This window comes from Artemia franciscana, chromosome 9, assembly GCF_032884065.1.
Source record: "Artemia franciscana chromosome 9, ASM3288406v1, whole genome shotgun sequence".
Classification (NCBI taxonomy): Eukaryota; Metazoa; Arthropoda; class Branchiopoda; order Anostraca; family Artemiidae; genus Artemia; species Artemia franciscana.
The window spans coordinates 38449800-38471004 of NC_088871.1; the positions used below are offsets into that span (position 1 = coordinate 38449800).

The following is a 21205-nucleotide window of genomic DNA, read 5'->3' on the forward strand; positions in this document are numbered from 1 at the left end:
TTTCTTCTTTTAAGTCTTCTAAGCAAGTTGTATTACCAAAAAAAGCAAGTATATCCTGCAGCTTTATGGGCCCTAAGCTTGAAGAGTGTACACAGTCTTCCTAACATAATCATTTTTTGGAGAAACTACTATTATGTAAAAGAATTGCAATAACCAGTAATCCACTAGACTTGAGATAAAACTCTTACTTTGATTAGGAAAAGTAAGAATATGGAAACTATTAAAAAAAAGTACACTTAATGTAGGATAATTATTTAAGGCCTAAATATGAAACCCTAAATGTGAACTTAGTTAGGCCTATATTTGATTATTGGTTCTAGAGAAAAGTTCCAGTTACTACAAAAAAGTGTGTGTTAGGCTTAAGCTAAATAGTTCTTGAATTAATATTAATGATTTAATATTGATTTGAAACCCACTGCATGATATGTATCAATAGTGAAGTAGGACAAAAAATGAAAAGAAAAAAAATTCTGCACATATCTGTACATATATAAATATCAATAAATATATAAATATCATATATATAAACATATATATAAATCCCCCAAAAAACGTACAAAAACGCTCGCAAACTTTCTTGCAACAATATTAAAAGTATCAGCTTTGATTCGGAATAATTTTAGCATAATCTGCTTTCATTAAATTCTTATTTTTTAAAACACGTCTATTGGGGTCGTTATATGGATGACGTAATTTCACTTTGGAATTATGGGGAAGCTGAACTTCGGGGCTTCTTAGATCATCTTAACACTTATGACCGAAATTTGCACTTCACCCTAGAAGTTGAAATTGAAAATAAACTACCGTTTTTAGATGTGTTAATTATTCGTAATGCTGAGAAACTGGATTTTACTATCTATCGAAAGCCAACACAAAACAATAGATATCTTCACTTTAATTCAAATCACCCCCCCCCCCCCACACACAAGTTAAAAGAGCAGTTGTAACTTCCCTCATTGATCGTGCCCTGAATATTTGCTCCGATTCGTATATAAGTGCAGAAATAAACTTTATCAGAGATATTCTTTTTGGTAATGGATACCCCATTCCTTTTGTCAATAAGATAATTAACCGTAGAATAAAAAGACATTCTTGAAAATCGAAGAAGATATTTCACTATGTGAGGCTACTGATAAGCCCTCAAATATTGTCTATCTTCCGTATATCCCAAAAATCACAACAAAATTAAAAAATATTTGCACAAAAAATAATCTGTACGTAGTTTTTACTAATAATTTTAAAATAATTAATTTCTTAAATTCCGGTAAGGATAAGACCCCAGTTACTCACCAAAGAGGGGTCTATCAAATACCCTGTGACTGTGGAAATTACTATGTCGGCAGGACCCATCAGAATCTAGAAAAACGGTTACAACAGCATAAAAAAGCCATAGACAAGGCATTAATTCCAAACAGTTCCAACAACTCCTTTGATTCTGCTTTAGGTTGGCATATATTTAATAATCCGTCCCACGCGATACTTTTTGAAAAATCTTCACTCATCAGTAATGATTTGGGGATAAAACAGGTGGTTCGGGAATCAATCGAAATTATTCTCAAAATGAATAATAATATTTCTTTGAACAGGGACTTAGGGGAATAATCACTAAATTCTTTATGCTCAAATTTAATTAAAAATGATCTAACAAAATATTTTACTAAACCGATTTATAATAGTATTGACTCAGCTACGAAAAAGCCTTTAAGACAGGCTGCTAAAAATGCAAGTTTGGCTCTGAGAAATTGCATTTAATCACTTTGTTCTCTTTAATTTGAATGAATTTATATTCTCACTTCATTCTTTTTGTCAATCCTGGTTGAACTTCATTGAAATAAGGATGCGAGGGCTGTTTTTAAAAAAGTTTTTAAAAAACATTATTAGTTTTAATTCTCACAATTTAATGTAAGTTTATTTACATATACATATTTTCTCTCTCGTTCTCGTATTGTGCTGAAGACGGCCCTTGGACATAGGGCCGAAATATTCACAGAACTGATTCTACGTCTTGAAAAGATTTTCCCTATTGTTTCTACTTTGTATTTGTTAGTTTAGATACCAATATACAGTTATGAAAACTCGATTTATTTTTGGGACACAGTGTGCGGTAGCAATGCTAGTGGCTGGAGACATTTTCATATTGGTATCTAAGCTGTGCCTCCCATGCATATTCACGACGTATGCAACAAAACGAAATTGTGTTCCCGCCTATGGTGTTTTAGTACGATCTACGCGTCGGGGCGCGGGCTTGGAGGAGGTGCTAAGTTCAGAGCTCTGTACCAAAAGCTTCTCATATGCAAGATAGGAGTTTTCATAACTGTATATTGGTATCTAAGCTGTGAAGAAGAGCTAATACTAATCCCAAGCTAGCACAAAAAAGGAACTAGCTTAACTGAAAAGGAACCAAAACTGAGGTTGCGACTTTGATGATCAGTATTAAAAACTAAACGTTTGCGTTATTCTGCAATAAGATTGAGGAATTTTTTCAAATAGCTTAGAAGCAGCTTAGGTTGTGGTCAAATCAGTAGGTCAAATCTAAGATTTTTTTGTCAATAAAATATGATCGGGAAATATGAGATAGTAAGGGCATAAGTAAGTAAAGGTAGATTTTGAACTGTTTTACTTTCGTAAGTAAAAGTGTAGTGACAACTCTCCTCCCGCCTCTGTTTAAGTCCAAAATGGATTGGGACATTACCAAAAAAGTATCTTCTAACTAGGGTCAAAAATATGAATTTTCATACCAAAAACAAGGAATAAATATAACTGATGAATTCATTCCAAGCTGATTGGTTGTGACAAACCAAGTCAAAAGCTTTGTAACATCTAGTGGGCATAAATGTGCTTTAGATCTTATGAAGGTGAAAAACACTGATCAAACAGTTTGTGGGAACGAACTGTAAGTAAGGAGCGACCCAGCTCAATAGTAACCAAAACACTGAAAAACGGAATTTTGATACCAATAGATACATGAAAAGAAGCGAATTTTTATGCTGACTTCAAATATTGAAGTTTCATCAAGTTTACAAGTTTAATCTTACCCATCGGAAGTTAACACCTATCTACAAAAATGTGAGGTTTTGTATTTTTTGCCAGAAGAAAGATAATGGACGCATGTTTATTTATTTATTTATTTTTACTTCTTTCCAGGGTTGATCGTGTCGACCCAGTGGTCGACACGAGAAGCTAAAACATAAGCGACCAAAAATTGGAGGGCAACTACGCCTCCTCCCACGCTTATTTTTTCCCAAAGTCACACGATCAAATGTTTTAGATAGCCATTTTGTTCAGCATGGTCGAAAGTTTTTTTTAGTACTTTCAAAAGAGCTATTTATTCTAATTAACCCTTTATGATTCAGAGGTGATTCCTAAAGTATTGGAACAAAATTCGAACTTTAGCGTAAAGAGCGAGGTATTGACGATGAGGCGAACCCCCTCATATACGTAATAATTTCTGTTCGTTTTAAGTTTTTTAATCTCTCTCCTTACTTTCAGCTAAACAATTTTTTTTTATTTAACGTCATCAAAACCTCACAATTTTGGCTTTAAATTCTTTATACGACAAATAACAGAATCAATAAAAATGGGAGGCACATTACCTTATGAGATCCTTGACAGTAACACATAAGTACAAATGCTCCAAATTGAGTGTGAAAAGTATGCTTCATAATATTGAAAATCCTGATATGATATTTAATCCAAAAGTTATAAGGGGAATAATTATTATATATTTAAATAAATGATAAAAAGTTTATTTAAATTGTTTGATGAAAGTTTGCCAAATATCTTTCATTATGCTAAGTGCTAAAAAAGAATTCTTGCATACTTTTGAAAAAAGCAACCTAGAAATAAGTTGCCCTCTTTATAAATTGTTTGCTTTCTTTTATTGTTTCTCTTATTTTTCTCTTATAATCCTGATCTTTTTTTCAAAATATTTGTAGGCTGTTGTTTTGACATGTATTTTTGTGCTGGAGGTATGTATAAATGTAATTGAAAATTACTATAAAGTAAGACGTGGGCTTGCCCTGGATCCAAAAAGTCAAACGAACACATGGTTAACTTTCTACCTCATCATAAAAAATGTTGACAAGCAAGGATATAATACATAAAAAAAAGTTCAGTAAACAAAAGAACAAAATGCATTAACTGGTTAGTACTCTTTCTGTCAAATTCCTCTTTGGACATGGTTACCAATTAAGATGGCAATATTAATGACCTTACAATAGGCCATATTCTTTCTTTTCTTTTGTCTCTTAATCAAATAAAAAAACAAGTTTTTTTTAACTGCAAGTAAGGAGCAATATTAAAACTTAAAACGAATAGAAATTATTATGTATATGAGGTGGTTACTCCTCCGCTACACCTCGCTCTTTACGCTGACGTTTTTTAGTACTTAATAAAGCTTCTTATTGTTCTAGTGTTTCAGGATTTTTTTCTTGAAGGATTGGGACAGAATTCAAACTTTAGCGTAAAGAGCTAGGTGTTGTGTGGGAGTAACCCCCTCATATAAGTAATAATTTCTGTTTTTTAACTTTTAATGTTGCTCCTTACTTTCAGTTGAAAAACCTTGTTGTTTTTTTTAGTTTAATTTCGGATATTTTTTAAACAATGCCAGGAAATCTGGCTACTCCTCCATAGAAAAATGCCTCCTCCCCATGGATTTATTCTCTAGACAATTCAATCCTAGTGAAAATTTACCCTGGATAATTACCCATAACATCTCCATGCGTAAAATTGAGACGGACATGAGAAAGCAAGACATAAGAAGAGTTTCGTACAGGAATTCTGACAAATCCCTCTATACAAAATATCCCCTGAAAAATTTACCCCCTGGAAAATTCCCTCCCCTCGGAAAATTATCCCCCTGAAAAATCCCACCAGCAGAAAATCCCCCCCCCCCTGAAAAATGTATGCATACTGCCCAAATAACAAACACTATAAGCAACCAATAGGTAAATTTTGTAACCTAAAGACCTTTGCCCAGAGCCTGTGAGAGGGTCATGATATCCCCAAAGATATAGTTATTCGGCCTTTCAACTATGTTGAACAAAATGACTATCTAAAAATTTTGATTGGACGATTTTAAGAAAAAAGGGGCGTGGGATGGGTCTAGTTGCCGTCCAATTTTTCGGCCACTTAAAAAGGGCATTAGAACTTTAATTTCAGTTTGAAAGCCTTCTCACAATATTCTAGGACCATTGGGTCGATACGATCACATCTGAAAAAAAATAGACATGCATCTGTGATCTTTCTTCTGGCAGAAAATACAAAATTCCACATTTTTTAGATATATGCTTGAAACTTCTACAGTAGGGTTCTACAGTAGGTGCAATTTTCATTAAGATTCTATGACTTTCAGGGTGTGTTTCCCCCTTTTTTCAAAAATCAGGCAAATTTTCTCAGGCTTGTAACCTTTGATGGATAATATTAAACTTATTGAACTTGTATATTTGAAACCAGCATTAAACTCCGATTCTTTCAATTCATCTATTGGTGTCAAAATTCCATTTTTTTAGTTTCGGTTACTATTGAGCCAGGTCGCTTCTTACTTACAGTTCGTTACCACGAACTCGTTTGATAGTTTTTCTTCTTTTCTGTATAGTTCTTTTCACATTTATTATTTCCTTGTTTTTTATATCCTACTATTATAAATTGGAATCTGTTAAAGATTACCTCACATAACGCAATATTTGTTGAAGTTTATTCCTCCAAAAGATTATGTTTTTTATAACGCAAGAGGATACATTAATTGAAACAAGTTTTAGATAAGCAGGCAAGAGGAAGGGGGGTCTTCCTATAGGGATTGGTCAGGAAGAATCGGGTTTTATAGGCCTAATCATACTGTTGGATGACTTTTGGCCTTTCTTTCCTTCCCTAAGAACTTTCTCGTATTGGCTTTGTATTTTGGCTATATGAACCTATGGCTGCTTTTCAGGTGCGTACCTCTTGTGTGTAAAATGTGGAGAAATTTAGATAGGAGGCTCTTCAAAATAGTTTTGTATGTCATTATTTAGGTGAAAATGATGAGGACGACAGTAAAATTACTAGAAGGAATAGAATGTCTTGGAGAACTGGATTAATGTTTGTCCAATTTTTGATTCGGCATTCATATTAAAACATTTATTATTATTTTCAATTTTTTTTTTGGAATTTTAATTATTTATTACGAAAAAAAGCGCTAAAATTTTTTTTTTCCTTTTGAAAATTTTGCAGTTTCCCAAACATGGGGTTTTAACTTGACGGTCGCCACATTTATTTAGAATCTTCTTTTTGATTTTAGGGGGAGACAAGAGCGGTTGAACCAATTTGAGAATCTACTTAAAACTGCTGCAGATTTTCAATCTTGAATTTTTTCTGTTATTGTCAAGCTTATATGTCCTGTTAATTTTGCTAAATTGCCACTAAAATCTAAATTTCTGCTAGAATTTTCTGTTTGATTTTAGGGGGAGACAAGAGCGGTTGAACCAATTTGAGAATCTACTTAAAATGCTTCAGATTTTTAATATTGAATTTTCTCTGTTATTGTCAAGCTTATATGTCGTGTTATTTTTGCTAAAATTGTTACTAAAATCTAAATTGCTGCTAGAATCTTCTGTTTGATTTTAGGAGGAGACAAGAGCGGTTGAACCAATTTGAGAATCTACTTAAAATGCTTCATATTGAAAGAATGCTTCAAATTCAAATTGAATCCCTTTTCCTAGAAAAGGGATTTTTTTCTTTTTCTTTTTGAGGTTTCTTTTTATTTTAGGAATTTTATACCTATGTTTTCCTTCTTTTTTTTTTTTCTTTTTTTTTGCACTGAGGACAGCTGAACAGAGGTCTCCAACTAAATATTCGCATTTTCTGGTTTTCATTGGCTGGAAGCTTTTCCTTTTTTTTTGTTTCTATGATTGTTTTTTCTTCTGAAGAAATGTCTATATGCAATTCCTAATTTGTAGGTATTATTCTGGTGAAAAGAGAGCTCCAATTCTAACAGTTTTTATTGGTGGTAATCACGAAGCTTCCAACTATTTACAAGAACTTCCCTACGGGGGCTGGGTTGCCCCTGGTATCTATTATATGGGGTATGCAGGAGTGGTACAATTTCGTGGCTTACGAATAGCAGGCCTTTCTGGCATTTACAAAGGACCAGATTATTTGAAAGGAAGACATGAATTACCCCCGTATAACAATAGCACTATACGAAGTGTTTATCATGTTAGAAACCTGGATGTTTTTAGGTTAAGACAAGTAAGTTCTGAATTTGATAAAATTGAAAAAAAATATATTTAATATTGTAGCATAAGCTTAAAATAAATAAAGTATATGCAAATTAAAAACCTTGTAAAACATCTACAAAATGCTAATTGAAAGTTTAACGAGCTTTTTAGAAGATAGGAAGATAATGGTCAGTAATGAGAGAGGGCTTGCTTTTTTCAACATTATTTTAATATTGATGAATAAAACGGTTTATAATAAAAAAATGTAATTTAAATTGCAGCATAAGTTTATAATTAAAAGAAAGGTGGGGCAAACTCCAAAGCTTGTTGAACATTCACGAAATGTTATTAGACATCAAACGAGTATCGCAGAAGTTCAGAAAACAATAATCAGAAACAAGAATGGACTTGCTTCTTTTTAAATATAACTTAATTTTGCTTAATAAAATAATTTAAGAAAACTAAAAATACATACTTTAAATTGCAATATAAGCTTATAATAAATAAATTATAGGTAAATTAGATATCTTGTAAAACATTTGATTTGTTGTTAATTGAACAAGCTTTATAGATTTTTAGAGAATAGAAATCAGTCACGAGAAAGTACTTGTTCTTTTTAAAGATAATTTTAGTTTTACTAATGCAGTAAAATAATGAGCTCAAAAGGATTCACAAATAGATTTTACTTATATCCAGATTTAGCTAACGCTATTTTGAGCCAAGTAGATTGTTTAAATCTTATGCAGGGTATCTTAATTTAAAGGGCCACAAGTTAACATCTTAAAAACTAAGAACCAAAGCAGGACAATTTCTATTGCAACGCTTGTTTTAGGGGAAAGGTTGCAATATGAACTGCAATGGAGCACGGTCCTCATTTAGGGGAAACCAAGGGTTAACTAAGAATTTCGGATGAAAAGCCATTGAAGTCTTTTATATTTGGAACCAGATAAGAAAAATATGCAGTTTTTGTCTTTAAAATTTTACGAATGAAACTAAATCTTATACATCAATGAATTAAATATGAATTAAAATAATTAAATATAAATTACATTGATACAATTTTTGTCCTTTTTTGTGGGGAAAATGTTTGCTTCAGAAATTAAAAGCTTTGCAAGCAAAGCATGGTTACAACGTTTGTACAAAAAAAGGCAAAAAACGGAGCAAATTTCTGCGTACTTTTTTTTTATTTTTATTTATTTTTCATTTTTTTTTTACTTATAGAGAGCACTACAACTCTCTTCAGAAGGTGATATGGTTAATTTTCTTAATTACAGGTGACAACAAGTATAAAGTGTTATTAACTTCAACCCTTCAGTAGATCAAAATTTAAAAAGAATGCTCATTTAGTTTTATTCTTTTTTGTTTTTTTTTAACATTGACTTGTAAAACACAATGTGGAAGTGGAGAAATTACAACCCAAAATCCAGTTTTAATGGGTAGGACGGGGTCGACGGATTTTACCTACAGGCTGATTTCACATTTCTACAAGCTTTTTTTAACATTGTCTTGTAAAAGAAAATGTGTAAGTGAAGAAATTACACCAAAAATCTTGTTTTAATAATGGGATCGATTGATTTTACCTACAGATTGATTTAACATTTCTTCAAGCTTTTTTAGCATTGACTTGTAAAATACTATGTGGAAGTAAAGAAATTACACCAAAAATCATGTTTTAATGGGTAGGACAGGGTTGACGGGTTTTTCCCTACAGGCTGATTTAACATTTCTACAAGCTTTTTACTTTGACTTGTAAAACACAATGTGGAAGTGGAGAAATTACAACCCAAAATCCTGTTTTAATGGGTAAGACGGGGTTGACGGATTTTACCTACAGGCTGATCATTCTCCTGATTGTTTGCCAGTTGATATCTACATTTTGATACCAATTTTGAAAAAAATATATACAATTGCGGTCAACGCCTCTGTTTAGTTTACTCAATTTTGTTCAGCAAAACTTATTGAGGGGGGGGGGTTAGAGGTAGTGAATGAACATTTATCGTTTAATTATTTATTATTGTATTCTCTCAATAATGCTTTATTTCAGTTCTTAAATGAATTTAAGGTGAATAAAACCGTTATTGGACTTGTATGGTGTAGACATGAACTCTGAATATGTTTTTTTTTATGAATCTTACTTGCTTTTTTGAGGCTACTATTAAATATATTGGACTTTCATTTGTTTGGGTTATTAACTTACAAAATACCTGTTCCTGAGCACATTTATCTGGGGGTCCATCTTCATGTCTTCCTGCTAAAATTTTATATCGTCATCGTTGTACAAATGCATTATTGTGCTTTTTTCGAGACTTATAAATTTGTTCTAGCCAATAAGTATCTAGTTAGCTTATTTCGTCAATTGTAAATCTTGCAAAAAAAAACCTTCACTTTCAAAGAGTATGCATGTAAAACATGTGCATTTGCAGAAACGTCATAAGTATTACGCCATTAAACTAGTAGATAACTAGACAACGATTTAACTACACTGCCTTGAGTCATTGGGATAAATCATTTGCACAAGTGAATAAGATTCTGATCAGTATTGGTCGAGTAGTAAAATAAATTTATTAAATTTAAACAAATTAAAAATTTTGGAAGAGATGTCGACCTATACCTTTAAGCATTTCCTTTAGAAAACAAGAGTCTGAGCACATCGGTTGGCCTTATACCAAAAGGTATAAAAGAAATTGTCCAAGTGCCACTTTCAGATAAACTTTTCCTAGACATAAAATTCCAGGGATTTCTGAAAGAAACCCTAAAATTGTATCGTTCAATATTGAAAAGCATCTCAATGCGGTTAAGAGCCTGTCCGGACTCTAGAACATACGCGTAGCCAGGAACGGGGGTATCAAAATCGTAATGCACTCATTAAATGAGCTCAGCTGTATTTACTCAAAAGGCAAAATGTCAATTCTTAATCAATTCAAAAATAAATTTGATTTAACGAATGTGGTTCACGTGTGTTTGAGCTTTTGGCGTTTTATTGAGTGTTCAAACTTTTATGTAGTGGGATGTGGAAGTGGAAGTTAATCACGATCACCATTGATTGACTGCTGGACATATTAAGGTAGGACTACAACTTAGACTGTAATACATTATTTCAATATAAAACCGAAATGTGTCTGTTGACTTTGAGTTACCAATATCCTGTCAACGGTAAAACGATTAATCGGAATCAGAAAAAGGATTATTAAAGTTGTTTACAAATACACCTCAAGTGTGCATCGACTCAGATTTGTGAATACAACCTACCACGCTTGAGGACCCAAAATCAGTAATATGATTCCAAACTAATTCCTTAAGATAACCAAGGCTTGATATTAAGAATTAAGAGAATTAAGAAGAGAATATTTATTTCTGAGAAACTTTCAAATCGCATAGGAAAATTAAGAAAAATTCCAGGAACTCTTAAAGCTTTATTTTGTATTTAGAGAGTTTTAAAGCTCTCAAATGCTAGGCATTTGATCAATTGCTAGGCCAATTCTTAATCAATTCAAAAATAAATTTGATTTAACAAATGTGGTTTACGTGTGTTTTAGCGTGTAACGTGTGTTTGAACTTTTGACGTTTTATTGAGTGATCACAACTTTTGACGTTTTATTGAGTGAGCAATCACAGACTTCTGTGATTGCTCACCAAAATAATTACGGATAGATCTGGCCTTTCGGGGCCTAAAATGTGCGTTTTCTTGTCTAAGTACAATAGAAGATTCTTAGTGGTTGTTTCCTCCTATAATAGGGGAAATCATCCCCCTTGTGCGAGCATGCTTCTTCAAAGTAAGTATATAGAGAAAATTGGAAAAGTAAATGTATTTCGAGACAGAAATTCCAAACGAGAAGTATAATAGGTCTTGGAATAACTTCTCGTGAGTTACTTTTGTTGCCCAAATGTCTTTTCTTGAGTTGTAGTTCTTGATAAGATCTCAAAATTCTTATATGAGTTTTGTGCATAATTTGATTAACATATCTTGAAAAAAAGTCCCCTGAAAAAAACAAACAAATTAGGTCATAATTGAAATGTACTTCCATTGAATTTTCCTTGTATAATTGACAATCGATAAGGAACCGAGTTATAGTCCTCTGGATGCACCCTAGTGTCAACAGCCCTTCTTGATAGTCTAACGTAGATTTATAACTAAATGAGAAAATAATCTTTGCTTCAGTTAAAGCGCCATTCCTGCTTCAAATCAGTTTTTGCTTTTAATTTGTAACACTTTGACTATGGCTTTAATTCTTCTCAGTCATTCAATTGCACTAATAGAGAAACAACCATAATGAAAGAATAAGTTTATCGTTAAGTTCTTTAGAATAGTTTCACTCGCTAAAATGCTAATTATAATATAGCAAATTTTGATGTTATTTAAGGGGTATTTTTACGCCATCTATAAATGAATATTTGAAAAGCATTTGACGCCGTTGGGGAGCTTCTGAAACTCGTTTGTTTTCCCTGTGCAACGTTTTCGTGTCATGTATTTCTACATTCGTATGTGTAATTGTTTCCGTGTAAGACGACAATTTTGCTATCATTTGGTTGCTGAGATTCAGTTTTATCCATCTAGCAAACTATATTGTTGAAATTTGCCTTGTATTTTTTAGATTGAAAAATTTAGATCGTTTTTTTTTTAAATCTTATTCGAAATTTGGCTTGGTGAATGGATATATCTGAAATTATTGATCTAAATGGTACTAGTCCTTTTGGTACAGCTTTTTCTTGTCCTTTTGATGCAGCTTACAGCTGTAGGCTGGTCGTAAAATTCCACATTTCATAAGGAACATAAACTTTATGACCTTTTAATAAAAAATGGTTACACAGACAAAATTCACGGGTGTGGTGGTGCATTAGACCGTTAATTGCAGGGCTTTGGAGTCGGAATTTTAGTAAATTTTTGCCGAATGAAGTCGGAGTAACAGAAATAATGTAAGACTCTTATGAGTCAGAGGTATGAAAGCACATAAGGCTGGTCAGTGTTGAAGAACTTCTCAGCACCGAAGTTGATTGTCTGACTTCCGGGAACCTATGAAAAAAGATATGGCTGAAGCAATTTTATTTTTGAGGAATATGAAATAGATATGATAGTCAGTTAAATGTTACAACTCGGAGTCGGAACAATTATGTTTAAATTTTCAGGAGTCATAGCTGCAGTTGGTATATTAAAAATGTTTGGAGTCGGTTATAAACTATAACCGACTCCAAAGCCCTGGTTCATTCCTGGGGTCGATTGGGCGGGGGGAATGACTAAAAAAAATCATGTTTTACCGTAAACCCCGAATGATTTAAAGTCAGGAAGTGAAAAATACTTGGGAACCTTATGAAGTTTTCATATATTTAGGATTTCCCGCTTCTTATGGAGCTGTTGGATATTCAATTGACTTGAGGGGCTGGTGAACATGTGTTGATTTGAATTCAGTGTCTTTGTGCTAGCGTAGAAGGACACAGCCTCTTGTCATTATTTTCTTCTTCTTCGTCTTATATTTATTTATTTTCTCTATTTTTCTCTTCTCTATCATTTCGTTTTAATATAATTAAAGTGTCTTTATTTTTCCCCGTCTCCTGCTCCATATCATCGCCTTAGAGCCTCACGGAAGGTTTCGTGTAGTTTTGGGTTTCAGTCTGCTCTTTAATGATAGATTGATCAGGCAGCAAAATATGTATGAGATTGAAGTGTTATCTGCTACAATAGGAAAAATCTGAATCAAGTGCCTGCCATTCTTACTAAGTATAATTTCAAATTTTTTCTATAAAAACTTTTTTGGTTTTCAAAACTTACTTCCAAAATTGGGGTTTTGTAAAGGGGTTTATATGAGAATGGCCTAGCCTTGCCTTCAAGTGGTACTTTAAAAAAATCTTATCCCATGCTCTCATGACCAGGAGCTTATTCTCGTGGGCTTATGAGCTTTGGAATACAAAATCAAAGAATTTCTTATAGTAAAAAAAAAACGATTTTCCAATATTTATTTTGCTTTTGCAAAATACCTGTTTCAGATACGATTTATGTATCCAATTTATCTTTGAACTTCTGATTCATGGGCAGTGTTCATAATTCGAAAAATCGTCTAAATTTCGTCAAATGGTCAGATATGATTACATCTATTGCATTTTTTGGGCAAATAGTCGTTGTTGCTTTTAAAAGAATTCCATTTATTTGAACCCAGGGTTAGACGAAATTAGGCAGCAATATAATGGCTACATTCGGTTGTCTCAATTACCTTGTAAGTCTGTTGTAAATGGTAGAATGAAGAGATTTAAACTTTTCCTGATATTTGACTTTGATTGTCCAATGCTCTACACAGTGACATGGAGGCACATAGTGTGGGATATACGGAAGGGGGTGGAATATAGGTTAACTATTCTTTATATGATTTTTTATAATTCTTGTTTCTCGAAATATTTCTTATTTTAAGATTTATTGTTTTCTTGAGTAATAATGAGAAGTAAATTACAGTTTGGTAATTTTGGTATTTATGAAACATTTTTAAGTACTAGGTAGTTCGATAACTGTGTAGAGATGGATTCTGTGTGCGCTCCGTAAATATACACTTTTTTCTCATTGCAAAGTAGCTAAAATTGAAAAAAGAAAACGTATAAAAGTATGCCTTGAGGAAGTTTTGAACTCAAAACTGTATTTTCAATGCACGGCACAATTAGGAACGCTTACCTTTATCAAAAAAGAAAATACAAAGAATATATAAAGCAATAATAATAGAAACAAGAATAAAGAGGGAGTGCCTCACTCAGCTACTGAGGTACTAAAAGTACTTTGAGGCTTTTGAGGTACTACCTCAAAAGCTGAGTGAGTAAAATACAGGGAAGATGGTTGTCTCTTTGCAATTGTTCTAATAGTACAAAAAGAAGTCTAAGTAAATCAAATTTTAATCTGGTTCGTTTTTATAATTATAATTAATGGAAAAAGGAAAAATTATTAATAGAAAAGAAAATACAAAATCGAAAAAAAGAAAGCGTAAAAAAGTTTTTGAGCATGGATTGAAGAGATTTGAGATGATGCTGTTTGTTCCCTTTCATTACTCTGGTTCCATTGGGCATCTGTATTTTAATATACTTTAGGGCGAATCTATTGGTCTACTTTCGGGAGGGTGGTATTAGGTTACCATCTGTGATTTTTTACCTTCCACGATAGTTTTGTAATTCCGCTATTGTCCGAAGATATGGTTTGAGTGGCACACTTTCATCTTTTGAGTCTTTAAGTACCCAGCTGAATGGTTCTTATTAAGACGTCAATAGCATTTGAGTTTTATGCATTATTTGATTAAAAGCTTGTGAAAAACAAAAACAAGAAAAGAGACCCCCAAAAAACAAATTAGGTCACAATTGACAAATACATAAAGCTAATGAGTATAACTCATATAGTTTTAGTTTTATTGCTGAGTTTTCTCTTCTTGAGTTGTAGTTCTTGTTAAGATCTCAAGAAACTTATGAGTTTTGTGTATTATTTGAATAATATCTCTTGAAAAAAAATAATTGTATTATAATTAAAATTAGGTCATAATTGACAAATACATCAAGCTAACGCGGATGATTCGTCCATTCTGAGAAGGCAAATTTTCCTTCAAAAATATATTTCCATTGAATATTTTTCTGTATTTCATTATACTGTAGAGTGAATCTATTGGTCAACTATCAGGAGGATTTAGGTGGTATCAGGAAGTATTGGGTTATCTTTCCTTCTTTACATCCCACAATGATATTGTAATACCGCTATTGTGCAAAGATGTAGTGGAACTGATATACTTTCATCTTTTGAGTCTTTAAGTACCCAGCTGAGAGAATATGCGGTATTTTGCTTAGGCTCTTTCCATAGTTTAATTCATCTGCTCTACTAAAAAGTGCGATTTTGTAGTTATATTCTTGCTTTTGTTATATTACTCTACTTGTGTTGTTGTATAGTGGGTCAGATATAAAAGTATTGCTACTTCCTATGTTGCTTGCAATTTGACCGGGTATGGTGGGATGCTGCAGTAATGCAGAATGCTCCATACCATAAGTATAGCAGGTGAGCTGAATAAACTCACTCTTGCTTACCTTAGGTTCTGAGGCTCCAAACTTACTATAAAACTATTGCAAATGGAACTTAGTCCATAGGAATTTTTTTTTTAATATTTTGTCACTAAGTTGTGTTTCATTATGGGTTCACGGATGAATGGGAAGAGGGCCTTCGGTTTTGTTCCACCGAAGTCCTCAAAGTGTTCACGATTTGTCCCTAAATTTTAAAAATTTTGGATATAACTCACGTGTTTTATTTGGGATTTTAACCTCTGTCCAAAAAAAAATCCCGAGTCCGAGTCTAGTGCACACAGCTGTATTTGTAATCCCATCCAAATTCACTCGCAACGTGTGCAATTAGAACAGAACTGATCTTCTCAAGTTGGTATGTTTAGATATTCTATGGTTGTGGTCGTAAGGGTTTGGTCTAAATAAAAAACGATGCATCGCTCTCTGTAACTTTCAAGTTTCTGGGTGGGGGTATGACAAATTACGGAGAAAAAATCAGGGAGAAGAGTTGATGCCAGGAATAATGATCACATGGCTTTCTTTGACAATCAGTAGCCATATGGCAGGATAGACTCCCTGTGTCCGCATTAAACTTCTTTGAAAGAAGATCCAAACTGTTTCGTATACAAAAAGGATAGTTGTGAATGGGCTGTTTACCAAATATTATTTTGACAATCAGTCGTCACGAATAACCCCACAGTACAGGTCTTCTTGAGAGAGCCAATGTTAAACTTACTTAAAATGGATTTTATGCACAAAAACAAAGCCTCCCCCATAAAATTTCATCAACTGTTAGTTAAAATACTCCCCACCCTCTCTCAATGACTGGACCTCTTTGCACTTATCCCTGCTACGACAGTATATCAGTATAACTGTCAAAGATGCTATTTAGATTGTTACTATTGTCATTTTTTTTTTAGTTGACCGGAAAAATCGATATTTTGATAACCCATGACTGGCCACGTGGTATTTATAACTATGGTGACAAGAATACTCTATTGCGGTATAAAGAATTTTTTAGGTAAGTTACTTGAAGACAATTTGGACTAATTTTTGCATCTTTTATTATTATTTTTTTTATTTTTTTTTTTTTTTTTTTACTGCGGACTGTTTCAATAGCTAAACAGCAACTTAGCCGTTTTTTTTAGCCTAAGAATACATTGATCTGCATCAGTTGTTAAAAAAGATTAAGTTCAAAGCAAAAATATTGTTTTGAAGTGAACTATGTTCCTTTTTTAAAGTCATTTATGTTACATTTGGTATTCGTTTTCGTTTTTTTTATTTTATTTTTTATTCGAATAAACCGCAAAGAGCCATTTGTATCTAAATTTGAGTTATTTTCGTATTTAGGATCTAATTATGCACGAAAAGTTAATCCCTTTTATACAGATTACACGCTTTTCCAATATGGTGTCAGAAGTTTCAAATTTGACTTAGTGCTCGCTCAAAAACGCTAATGTTTGCCAAATATATCACAGTGTTTGTTTTAAGACAAGACTTTGTTTAAGAAGAAGAAAAGATCCAATCTTATTTGCAGTTCCAAACCGTATTTAATGTTCATTCATAAACATTAAATTTTTGGCAATCATTATCACAACGTTTGTTTTAAGAAGAGACTTAAGAAGACTTATTACTAATACTTAAGAAGACCTAAAGCTTAAGAAGACTAATTTGACTTTAGAAGAAAAGATCCAATTTTATTTGCAATTCCAAATCAAATTTAATGTTTACTCACGAATGTTATGTGTATGTCAAACATTATTACAGCGTCAGTCTTAACAAGACCTATTACTAATAAGAAGACTCTTCAAGAGACTTAAGAAAACTTATTACTAATACATAAGAAGACTAATTTGACTTAAGAAGAAGAAAGTCAATCTTGTTTGCAATTCCAAATCATATTGAATGTTCATTCAGAAGCGTTCAACGTTTACAAAACCTTGTCGCAATGTTTCTTGAGCTGTTCAAATAATTTTACGATTGTTCGAAATGGAGGTAATGGAGGTATTACGGGATATTCGGGATACAGGATATTCTCCGAAAGTTGTCCATAGATTACCTTCTGAACAAAGTGAAATTGTGCCTTAAAGTTGCAAGGTTTTTTTTTTAATATTCTGTCTAATGTCAGAGTCCTTTACCGCATGTATTTCTTATTTGAAACTCTATACCATATTTAGCTTGACTCATTGCTGTTATATCAGTTATGTTATTGCTATTCAGGATTATTGCTGTTGTAACTCAGTTCTGTTATTCCATTGTACTCTTGAAATGCCTCTTTTCTAAGACCTTTTTAACTCCTGTTAGACCTTATACCCATTTATATTGTTTGTACTCTTTTAGTAAAAAGGTCTTTATACCCTTTTAAATACCGTTAAGCTTTTCTAAAATTCAAATACCTATCTAAGTACAAATCTGGAAGTGACCCTGCTTTAATTTATTTTATTGTTTTAATTATACTAAATTGTTCTTTGCATTAGGATTATTATTTTTAATATTCCTGTTACTTTTAACTCAAATCATATTCTTTTTAACTGAACTCGCATGCAAATGAACTTTTTTATTAGTCGTTTTAGGCACATTCACACTAGTGATCCTATCGATTTTTTTTACCACTAATAAAATAAAATATTTTCGATCCTACATTCAAGGGCGTATCCAGGATTCTTTTTTAAGGGGTTTTATTTTTTCCGGTAGGTGGTAAAAAAAGAACTTTAAAAACAAACAAAAAATTTGTTTTTCTACCTTTTATTATATTTTTACGAGTTGAGCTGAAAAGCCGGAGGGGGCATATCTTGAGTCCCCCCTCCTGGAAACGGCCTTGCCTACATTAGTATTTGTTTCGATTATTCTAGTTGTAAAAATCTACTTTGTATCAGGCATATTATCAAATTAGAATCTTATCATTTTATCAAATATGTCGGTTTAATGCAGCATATAAATTTAATCTGTCATTGCTAAAAATTGCATTGCCTTTGATAATTTGTGTCATTTCTTAGAGAAGAAGTGGAACAAAACACACTGGGAAGTCGTGCTGGTGAACTGCTATTAGAAGATGTTAGACCTGCTCATTGGTTTGCTGCTCATTTGCACGTTCGTTTTACGGCCACAGTGAATCACGAAGAGGTAAAGAATTTTTTTTCAAGCATGAACTAGTCCTACAAATATGCTTATAGAAATGCTTGGATAACAAACTGGTGTGGTTTTAATGAATAGTGAAAAATGATTCTTGGTGAATACCTCAAAAATCCTCTTTTAAGGCCCAGATATCCTGTGGGCCTTTGAGCAAATTTTAAAGGGGTACTTCGTCCCTCCTCTCTTCCTCCTTCATGTATGTAAGTAAGATTAGAAATTTTCATGGAAAGGTGGATAATTAAGGTGAGAGCAAACTATGGCTTTGGATTTTTGATTTCCTTTAATCCAATTTTATTGTTCAGATAATGAAGTATGAAATTAGAAAGGTTTCTATTTAAGGCTTCTGTTCCCTGTTCAATTTTTAGTGTGTTGTTTTTCTGCTCTCGTATAATTTTCATAATCAAAGGAAAGACGGCTATTTTGATATCATTTAATATTTTGGATTCAATTCTATCCGTCCGTCAAGTTACATTTTGAAATTCGGGAAATATCTTTTATTAGTTTGAAAATAGGTTGAAAAATGGTTGAAAATCCTTAGAAAGAAAGACAATTTTCCTATTTTTTAAACAAGTTCAGATCCTTCCACAAGAAGAAATATAAGTTGTACCATTATTCTGGCTTGGTGAATGGATAGTTCTGGGACAAGTGGATCCAGTGATAAAAGTATATTGTCCTTTTACTGTAAGCAATAGTTGCAGGCTTGTTTCAAAATCAGAGGAAACATAAACCTTAATAATTACTCATTAGTTGATTAGTTTTCAACTCTTATTGTTTCAACTGGAAACCTGATTAATTTTCCACTCTTGTCACTTTTTGAGGATTTTCAAGTTGAAAAAAAATGTCTTAGTCGATTTCTTTCTGAACGCTTGTTTTCGAAAATGCCGATAGGCTCGAAAATGTCTACATGTCATTTTGACTTTATGACTATTTTTGTCGTTGACTAATTTTATTCCGTCGTTTGACTAATTTTGGTTCAATAAAGTGACTACCGGAATTATGTTTGGATGTGTAAAACTTGCCGCATCTAAAATAGCTCAAGCTCAGTTAGAAAACCCCAAAGTAAGTGACTTTCTAAAGAAGACGAGGGGATGACTTTAATTAATCTTCAATATATAGTTACTCTGTCTCTTTGATTACTTACTATGTTTATTTAATTGCTTGTCTTAGGGGGAACATATATCTTAAGTGGGGATTGAGTTGCATGAAAGCCCGAACGGAGTGTGTATGAAGAGAAAGCAGTGAAGTTTTACTAATATTACTTGTAATGAGGATATCCACAAACCCACTGTCATGCCTAAAGATCGTATCTGATATTTTCTCACTTACAAGGTGAATGCCAACAATCCTGTGCTAAGCTGCTCTCAAAGGGAGGATTTGCAGGATAATTTATGTTCCATTCATGCTTTGATATTCCTGGTCCATATTCTCCTACTGTTTCTCGCTTTGAAAACATCGTAGCGACCGGTCTTGGGCAATTATTATACAATTGGCAATTTAATATAATTGTCAATTTAATGTCAAATATTTTGACGATTCGAACATGGTTATCGTGCGAAAATGTCTGATACGTTCTTTAGGAGTGTCAGCAACGATATCTCAAGTAAATTTAATTTATTTCTGGGAATTCGATATTAGTTGTAAAACACCTTAGACATCTATCTTTAGATTATTTTTTATGACATTTGTTAAGTTTTTATTGGCATTGATTATTAGATATTGATGACATTGACTATTTTTAATGACAATTTTTAAAAGATCTATGCGCAGTAGTATACATATTTATAATTCTGAAGTGTTCCAGTGTGTGTGTTTTTCAGAGGGGGGGGGGGGGGCTTGCAACGCTTCTTTATTTTTTTATGTGTCAAAAATGGGTAAATGACCTGCCTCTATAGTTTCAACTTAATGCCCTCACCCGCTTCTAAAAAAATTGCCGACACGCCCTTTTGATTAACCAGCATGACTGTAGCACATTTTGATTTTGTTCAGTTCTCCCCATAATATTTCTTGAAAGTTCACCTTAATATCCTAAAATACTCTTTTTAAAAGACCTGTGAAGCGTAGTAGATATGATTATAATTTTGAAGTCTTCTTGTATGTTTTTTTTTGTTGGTGGGGGGGAGGGGTGGGAAATTTCTCAATCTTTCTGTCATTTGTTTTGTGTGTGAAAGAGATGCACTCCCCCTTTCCAGTTGTTATCAGTTTTAATTTATTTGATGTGTTTTAAGTGTATGTAGGGTCTTAAATATATACATATTAGAAGTACCGCACTTCAGTTATGTGCATAGCCCTCCAAATACTGCCCTCAAATACTCCATAGCTCTCGTTATGGCATTTAAACTTCCTTAATTTCAGGACAAGTTTAAACTATGGATTTCCATATTTACCTTTCTAAACTTTGTAATTTTGTTTCGGTGGAACCTGGAAGGGACAGTATTGCCGATTTCTAGTACATTAAAGATAATTCCATGTTCCACGCAAACCTGGCGTTACATGCCTCCAAAGAAGTTTACTTCCTTAGCTGAGATAGTTTTTTATTACTACTTGTTTATACTACGATTTTCATGGAATTTTATACTACTGGAAACTTTACAAGCTCCAGCGCAACTTTTCCTCTCCGTTTTACATTCTTCATACCAGATAAAAGCTTAGAATTTCTATCTCTTACTGTCCCCAAGCTACATACCAGTGATCTGGAAAGAAATTAAAAATCAGTAAGGGCTGCTCCGCAACATAATGAATGTGACGAGGTATAACAATGACTCCGAGCATTTTGAGGTGAAGAATTGCACGCGAGATCCTCTCAGCCCTCTTCAGGCTTTTCTAGGTTGCAGATGTACAAAGCAAATGTTCTCAAACGATCTGACTATTCATTTATA

The 21205-nt window shown here is 32.9% G+C and overlaps 1 protein-coding gene across 1 annotated transcript in view; it reads left to right on the forward strand.

The window, feature by feature from the left end:
* LOC136031386 (lariat debranching enzyme-like) overlaps positions 1–21205 on the forward strand; it is a 57234-nt gene that overhangs the window by 11412 nt on the left and 24617 nt on the right. The window contains exons 3-5 of the mRNA XM_065710908.1: positions 6933–7224; positions 16118–16218; positions 18194–18320. Coding sequence (XP_065566980.1) covers positions 6933–7224; positions 16118–16218; positions 18194–18320 — 520 coding nt within the window. The remainder of the gene's footprint in view (positions 1–6932; positions 7225–16117; positions 16219–18193; positions 18321–21205) is intronic.